At 33.9% G+C, this 8,902-nt stretch overlaps 1 protein-coding gene across 3 annotated transcripts; it reads left to right on the top strand.

Moving 5' to 3' along the window:
• The first annotated feature begins 246 nt into the window (after positions 1-246).
• On the top strand, positions 247-8,405 carry LOC148605208 (uncharacterized). 3 transcript variants are annotated; one of them, XM_088548440.1, is made up of 3 exons: positions 247-634; positions 933-976; positions 6,852-8,405. In XM_088548440.1, the coding sequence occupies exons 2-3, from the start codon at positions 958-960 to the stop codon at positions 8,186-8,188; spliced, it is 1,356 nt and encodes a 451-aa protein (XP_088404566.1). In that variant the 5' UTR covers positions 247-634; positions 933-957; the 3' UTR covers positions 8,189-8,405. The 3 variants fall into 3 exon arrangements, with proteins under 3 accessions (XP_088404566.1, XP_088404569.1, XP_088404568.1); XM_088548443.1 differs by lacking the exon at positions 933-976 and adding an exon at positions 4,303-4,382 and having other exon boundaries at positions 248-634; XM_088548442.1 differs by lacking the exon at positions 933-976 and having other exon boundaries at positions 252-634.
• Positions 8,406-8,902: the final 497 nt, after the last annotated feature.

The raw sequence follows: 8,902 nt of genomic DNA, 5'->3' as shown, positions 1-8,902 counted from the left end.
TACACATGTAATTAAAAAATATTTAAAAGAAATCTTTGACAGTTTTTTTTTCTTTTGAAAAAGTATGATTTTACATAAAAGTATTGGAAACTTATCAGTTGACCGAATACTTTTGGCTCGTCTCTTTATGTTTCAGATTTATTCCATTTTGCCAGGTTCTTACGAAGACTTGCCTTAAATGAACTTTTTTTTTGTATTCTCCATACTGCATGTGAAGACGTTCACACGGAAAATCTAAACAAACCGCTATATGAATCACATATCATATTCTCTACATTGGTCTAAAACATTACACGCAAATTATCAATCGATCGTAACTATGGTAACATTTTCAAAGAGCGGTACAATTTACCAATATCGCATACGTGTGTGTGTAACTGGGAATAGCAACAGAAGTAACTGCACAGTCACACAATACACTACTTCATAAATTTGAGTATCGAATGTGTAGTGTGTGATAAAGGATTATATTACTTCTTCCTCCAATTTTACGGTCAAGTGGTTTTTTAAAAGTGTTATATTAAATATGGGGTGTAACAATCGTGGTCTTTAAACAATTGTCATAAACTGCGTTCAACTGTGACTAAATGATCGCAAAGATCGAAGGAGATTACGGTCGGTCAAGTCATGTCAGGTATGTTACATTTCAAAATGTTCATTTCATATTCTTTTCTATAATGTAATTGTTATTTTCTGATTATTTTTATCGGTTTTTACCACACAGTAGACTGGCTGATCACGTACTAATTTATTATTTAACGAGCATTGTTGAAAAGCTGAATTAAATGTGTGTTGGCACAGGATATATTTAGACATTATACATGTTCAGTTGCGAATGGACTCCAGTTACGTGAAATTGATTTAGAATTATGTAATGATTATTGTGGGTGTCTGTTTTTAGTAGCTTTATACCTTTTAAACTGATTTTACAATTTGTTCAGGATAAATTGAACGACTATGGGTCTTACGAGTTTCGGTAAGTGGCCACCACTGTTTACTAGTATAATGTTTGTCTAAGGAATTTCAATGGTTTAAAATTTGAAATAATTTTATTTTTATATTGCCATTGTTTGATTATAATATCAAATATGTATCCTTGATGGAACGTGTGTTTTCTAAATTGTGGTTACCAGTGCGAACAAATCAACTACATGTATCGGTAAATTCCTCTATTGCTTTCTGTTTTTTTATAACCCGTAAACAAGCAATTAAGAGGGCATCCCAGGAAAAACAACACTGGCAGTTGGTGGCACATGACGAATTTTGTTCTCAACATTTTTTCACTTATTTCATATCGCAAATCTCTTCTTAATGTTGAATGCTGTTTTTTTTTTATCATTGTTAACTGCAACGGTTAATCAAAAGAAATAAAACACAGAGAAAGCATTGAAGTTCATTGAAAAAGGGAGATAACATTCATTTTATGCAAAATTTTGTTACTGTTAAAAATCATTTCCCATGCCATCAATTGTCGATTTAAACAAAAAATCTTTGTGCTATTTGATATACATATGATATGAATATTGCATTGGAACAAACAAATACCGTGGGGTATAATTTTCCAAGTGCCAACTGCCTGATTTCTACATGGACAGTCTCTGAAAAACTTTAATCTTCTGTTTGGAAATCATAATGCCACGCGCATGATCTGTATATTTCTGAGCTAGCCTCCTATGTCAGTGTATTTTTTTTTCATTTTTTTGGGGGGGGGGTGGACGGGCACCTACATGTACATGTCCATCTAAATTCCAACTTAATTAGCAAATGATCTTCCCAGATTACTGAAATATTTATAATTCTGATAAAAGTTTCCATGGATAGTTTTTTACATTACAAATAGTTATGGATATTTTCAGACTTACTGTATTGGAGGGTTGTAAACAAAAGCCCTGATTAATTTTTTTTTCCACACGTGTGTCCAGACATGAACATTTATACGTAGAATTAGAAATTAGTTGACCTCCTGCACCTTAGCTGCTCAAGGTATATCATAAACACCCACACCTTTATACATGTACGTGTTATAGCTTTAATTTGAGTAACAGTCTTTGTAAGAATCATGCAAGCAAATTCTGTGTTACATGTATGTGATACACCCCAAAAAGTCTACACATTATTATTTCGGTTATTAAGTTGCTTCATTGATCTATATGAAATAACTCGCGTCGAATATCAAATGGTTCATTTTTATATGTTAGTGTAATTTACAGAGTTGTCTCCCTTAATTTTGACTCTACCATACGTCATATATATATACTTCTATCTCCTAAGAGCAAGGGTTTTTTGAAAAGCAAGATGTTAATTTCTGTTTACTATAATATCAAATATAATATGTACCGATAAGCTTTGCAACTAAGTATCTCATTTTGCATGATTCTCAGATGGAGTTCTACTTAATTCACCAATAAAATTACGGTTGCGCGTTTCAGCTATTCGGAGGAAACATTTAGAAACTTCGGAATATATAGGTATGGACATTTTCCCGGTGATTTTAAACACTTATACGATTTCTATAAGGAAACTTAGGTACATGTACATGTATATGATTAGTACATTTAAAATGTCACACACAACGTCCCGGACCAAAGTCACAGTTAAGACAAATATTCACAATATGAAATTTTATTTAAGATAAAACTTCACATTTTATGGACAAACTATAGACTATAAGTACAGTTTTTAAAACTCAAACACACAATGCAACTAAAATCGTATAAAGTTCTTTTTACCTAGTGCTAGAACACGACTGTATACATATTTTAAATTAATACATGAATTTGGACATCTAACAGGGCATGTTACAAAGGTGCAACCTTTAACTACAAGTGCTCAAGATTCTGAACAAAAGACTCTGGTTTTAAAAAGTACTAAAAATGTTAAATATAAGATCAATTCTATTATAAATACACAAAACTTAAACGCCCAGTCGCACATTGGATGGTTACTTTGGATTTAAGCATCTTGATATTCAAGCGAAGTAAACATAATACATGTATGAAGTAAACATAATTGTAATTTAAATGTGCTTGTACAAAAACATCTCTAGCAAACACGTTCCAGTTATATTTGTTATCTTAAGCTGAGATGTGTACGTTGAACTGCATAACTATGCATTTAAGTAGTACTCTAGGTAAGAATCATGCATAATGTGATTCATGGTTGGAAAGCCTACATGTTTAAGTCGCTAATAGTGTTAGCGACTTTTTGCAGTCGTAATTTCTGTATTTAATATTCGAATATGATTTGCATTAATGTTTAGTTATACGCCACATAATCCAGCAGATCTTCGCCGTGTTCATCGCCACAGCGTTCTAGTTCTAGATTCATACGAGATAAAAATGTATCTCTTAAATGTCATACACGCGAGTTCTAAGTGTGTTTCTTGCTTGAATGAGGACTAGAAGTTTACATGAAATGATCTGTTAGCTTTGAACATTACACAGTTTCCGATTCAGGCACTGAGGCTAGTTACAAGACTTTATAGATCATATGCATTAGCACATCCCAATATCCTGAAATACAGCTGCTTAATCTGGTTCATAAACTGGTTCCCTGTCAATACCATAAGCGACCCAAAGATCGCTACAACGTACCTTTAAAAAAAAAAAAAACATATCATACACATGTCTATGCGTGTATTTTTTTTGCTTGTATTAGAACGGAACCAAGATTTTTGCAGAAGTCCCTCAATTTTAGAGCATATCGCATTTGTACCATTTCGGATGTTTAAAGTATGCCAAAATCAGTGACAGTGAATATTAGCGACTTTGAAGACTTCAGTCTTTGATATTTTTGGCATTTTGGCATTTTGTTTAAAATGTTACAGTTGACAGAAATTAAGGTATAACCCTCGTTCTTAGGAGGTAAAATTATTTAGAATATACAGTAGAATTCAAAATTAAGGGAGATAACTCTGTAAATGACACTAAAATACAATAAAAACTATTGGATTTTCAATGTGGATTATCTCAAAAGAGCAGACAGATTGGAATGAGTGCTAATACATTTATTAATAAAGACCCACAAAACAATTTAATAACAAAAAGAAAAATGATTAGCCTTTTTTTAGGTGTATCACATATTAAAAATTTGCATGATTCTTAGCAGGAGTGCTACTTAAAAACTTGACATTTTCACAACTATAAGCTACTACAAGCTCCTAAGGTTTCTATTACCAAGTTGACACTAAAGTTCATGTTACTTTAATTTAGTCAGTCAGGGTTCGAGGGGGGAGCAGAAAATAACTAAGAGAAATGGTTTTTTTTATTATAATTAACTAATTTTTACCCAAACTTTCCACAGACTTAACAAAATGTTCCAACCAAAAAGGATGGGATTCACGGACCTTGAACTCGTTATTGCGAGATAAAGAATATCGACAAGTAAGAGGAACAAAATGGAACTGAAAATATGTATTATGCAGAGCACTGGGTAAAATATATCAAAAATTTTACTTCTCATAGTAATCCGGCAAAGGGACTTCCCTGGCTCACCAAAGGATCTTTCCACCGTTGCCATATACATGTATGTGTTTACCCACTGCTATCGGATACCTTAGTAGGATCAACAAATGGCCTTCCGAAGGTCACCCTGTAGTTATTATTTTCTGGCATTGATTGATCCAATTGTGTACTTCGAACAACCATGCCAGTACAATTTGATTGAAGAGAAAAAAAACTGCTTTACTCCCTTAAGTGGAATATACAACTGTGTTCAAATTGGTCTACCGGCAGTGCAGATCCACACTGGCACAGTCAACACTTGGTCATGATGTCATGGATATATTAACTCCAATCGTTGTCGATAGTAGATATTGTATATATACATGTACATGAAGACTTCATTGTTATTGAACACTGAGACATCATTTGGGAACAATAATGGTTATTTATTTATTATTTTTGCATTGATTGATCCAATTGTGTACTTGGAACAACCATGCCAGTACAATTTGATTGAAGAGAAAAAAAACTGCTTTACTCCCTGAAGTGGAATATACAATTGTGTTCAAATCTTAAGCAATTTCAAGCTATTATGATTAGAGCCAACTTTCATGAAAACGAAAGCTTAGAAAATGGCTATTAAGTGCACAAATTACCAGTAGATTTCAACCTTAAAAATACATCATGACGCACGTCTATTCTTTGTACTGCAAGTGGTTTGTTATAAGTAAAATTGAATGCATGATGTGTCATCCATTGTGATTCAAAATCCATCTATTTGTTTTTTGTTTTTTTGTTTTTTTGTTTTTTTTTTTGTTAAGTTCTTAAAGTTGTGAGAATATTATAACCTTTACGACTTAATGAAAATCTAACTCCTTAATTGGCATTACTATCATGACTATGGAATTTAAGAATGATAAGATAGCTTTATATTTATTTACTTTATACATTGTATATGTGCCCCCGTTTTGAAACAATAGCTCCGTTTGTTTAATTTATGACTGTACATGTATGAGTTCGCCATAATTTTTGTTGATCACAGTGACTGTAATATACATTGTTTATGTACACATAAACAATGTACTTGAAAGCTCTTCAATTTCCAAGCACTGCATGCATTTGTCCAAAACAGAGGCAACATGCTCATGTATATTTGCTACATGTATAAACGTACTTGAGATGTGTAGTAAATTCCACTTCTACTTGTGAAGTGAACATGAATTACATGTACTTCATTTTGTCAAGATGTTTTATTAAATGTACAGAATTCATGGTTAAAAATAAGTCGAAACCACTCGTCCATTTCCGCTATACTCAAAAATAATAACTAAATTTTTCTCCTGTGTAACGAGACAGGCTGAGTAGTTCCGATTAGGTTAAAATATGTGGGACACTACAAGGGAGGATCAAGATATTTTGAATAGATGTTCCAGAAAAAAGGGTGTAACAGCTATTATTGGCTCATTTTTGCCAAGATTTTGTCCAATAAAATGATGGTATGGGGTCTCCCTACCACCTAGAATTTCCGGGATCCGGCGTTGCACCTAGCGAAAACGTACCACACTACCTGTACCTCCTTCCTTTTACAACGCATAGTACACACCTGTTTTGCTTTTTATACGACCACAATAAAATGCGGTCGTATTACGTCATTATATTGTCGGTGTTGTCGTCATCGTCGTCAGCAGCGTTGTTAAATTTTTCGTTTCCATGCGGTAACTTTAGCTTGAAGAAGCTTACTATTTAAAATGGGGTAACTGGCCCCTACCTACCGCTCTACAAAAAGAGTACAAATTTAAAACTGATGTAGGAGGGTCAATTTTGACATTTTTGTTTCATACATAATTCTGTATTAAGAGTATCTAACAATTTGAACATAGTTTGAATAACATTTAGCATCATCGGTCTGTCGAAAGGGAGGGGGGATGAAGCCACATCCTAAAAATAAAGTGTTTTTATTTCTGGTTTGGTTTTAATTTTTTATTAAATTCCCCCGGAAAATCGCTACCTGGATTTTGCAATCAGATTTCAGATGTCTCTTGACGTTTTTTTAGTTATAACCAAAGGGGATCACACTTAGAAAAAAAAACGGCTTATTAATATTTGCTTTGGTTTTGAAACGTTGTTTTAATATCAGATTTCTCATGGAAACCCGGCCTGCGTTTTTCTATAAGAATTTGGATATCGCTGACGATTTTCGAGATATAAGGCAAGGGGCCAAACAGGACAATTTCTTATGTAAATTCCTGCCTTTACATGAGCTTTTAGAAGTATTATTATTAGCAAATAAATATTGTGTCCACACTTTCCCCAAGTGAACAGAGTTTAACTGACTGCATTCGTATCATGCTGCGCAAGGCGAAGCTTTTTATTAATTTCATTGATTAGACGTAAATTTTATCATTTCAGATGCTACTCATATCCACATGAAAGAAGTAAGGACAGATACACCTGGGCATTGCTCGAGGCGCAGCCACTACTCCGTTGTTCTAATATGTTTGTCGTGCACGGTGGTCTACTTGTATCTATATTCAAACTTAACTTTTCGGACAATAACTGTCAATGATATGATGAAAGATACAATCAATGACCTTCAAAAATGGAAACACAAAGTTGAAGGTTGGGTAAGAAGTTTTTCAAATAATCAAAGAACTGAGAGCGGTAATGGAACGGAGACAAAATCTACCTTTCTAGCAACGAAATTACACTCTAAATTAAATACTCAAACAACTATAAATACTCATTCAAAGGGAAGACCTGATGTATCAAAATCTAGTGTTAGTGAAAATACAAGTGGTGCTACAACTACCGTTTTAAAATCAACCATTTCCAAAGATTCTGAATCCGGCGATTTCTACAAGACTTTATCCAATATTAAAACACTCAAAGACCGAATTAACGTTCTTAAGGATGCAATAAGTAAGGACAAAGCTGTTCCTTTACTTACCCTCTTTACCACCTGGCCAACGAAGAAAGACAAATTTTTGGTTCATAACAGTACTATTAATAACTGGGAAGCATTATCCCCCTTTGTCAACCCAGTCCTATTCACAGACGAACCCGGATTAGCCGCTGAAGCTAAATCACGTGGTTGGAATGTTCTACCAGTTACGAAAACTGCCGTAGGAATTCCAATTTTGAAATACATGTATTTACAAGCTATGTCTAAATTTAAATCAAAATTCTATGCGTATTCAAATGGAGATATATTATTCACTGATGGCTTGGTAGCGACTTTACTTTCTGCTTTAAGCTTTAAAGTTGACTATTCGGTCCCAATGATGATGGTGGGACAGAGAACAAATGTCCAGTACGTTACTGCTCAGGAGGCATCAACTTTTGACAACGTCGCCAAAGCAGGAAAGAGGGGGAAATTATTTACAACTTTTGCCGAAGACTACTTCATAACAACACCAAATTACCCGTGGAAGGATTGTGCCGAAGTTGTGATTGGCCGAAGAGCATACGACAATTGGTTAGTTTTGTATGCTAGGAAGCGGAAGCATATTACAATAGACGGAACCAAGACTATTTTGGCTGTTCACCAAACAACTAAAGCTGGAAATCATGAAGGACATCATCAGCCAAACGGGAATTACAACGATCGTCTCTTGTCCAGAAAATGGCGCGGTATAAATTATGGTGCTGGATTGACCAGTTGCACATCGTACTTTACTCAACTCAACTCAAATGGGGAACCAGATTTGGTGACTAGAAACATTCACAAGGGCTGTTTTCCAATTTAATTCAAATCCAAATTTAGATAGTTATCCATGATGTTAAGGTTGTAAGTGTCTTTTCAACTGATCTAATCAATTGACTCTAGATTTTTTTTTCACCGATGTACAGCGTGCGAAGATATTTTCAGAAAATCTCGATTTGACATGTAGTTTCTAAAGAAAGAGTGCAGGTATAGTTTACCTATCAACTCAAAGTATGAGTTAAATACAATGTACTACCAAACACAGCATTATTATTTGTTGCATCTACCTTACAGTATTGCTAGTCTACAAAGCAGTGGATCACTGAAATCCAGTTAATGTCACCATACCAGTATACTACTGATTGAAAGTATTTATCTTTTTATATATGCCCCAACGTACATAGTAAACTTAGAATATGAAAACACGTACATTTGTACTTGATGATATTAATCCGAATTTTTATCTCTTATACAGGTATTTTTTTAAAGTTACTTATCACGTAAAAATACGGATACATTTTATGTCCGAATGGTTTTATTTGATGTAACAAATGTATACATTTTTATACGACCGCATAAAATATTGCGGTCGTATATTGGTATGCATGGGATGTCGTCGTCGTCACTTTATTTTTGTGCGATAACTTGAGTACTAGTTGGTTGACCTTTATACAATTTTATAACAAGGTTTGAAACCACAAAAGAGAGTTTGGTATTGATTTTGGATGTTATAGCCCTAATCGTTTTGGTATTGATA

Source organism: Perna viridis, chromosome 10 (genome assembly GCF_037379345.1).
Source record: "Perna viridis isolate PV_CMFRI_1.1 ecotype Kerala chromosome 10, ASM3737934v1, whole genome shotgun sequence".
NCBI classification, from domain to species: Eukaryota; Metazoa; Mollusca; class Bivalvia; order Mytilida; family Mytilidae; genus Perna; species Perna viridis.
Note: the sequence above shows the minus strand (reverse complement) of the source record. Positions and strands in the feature narration are given on the sequence as shown.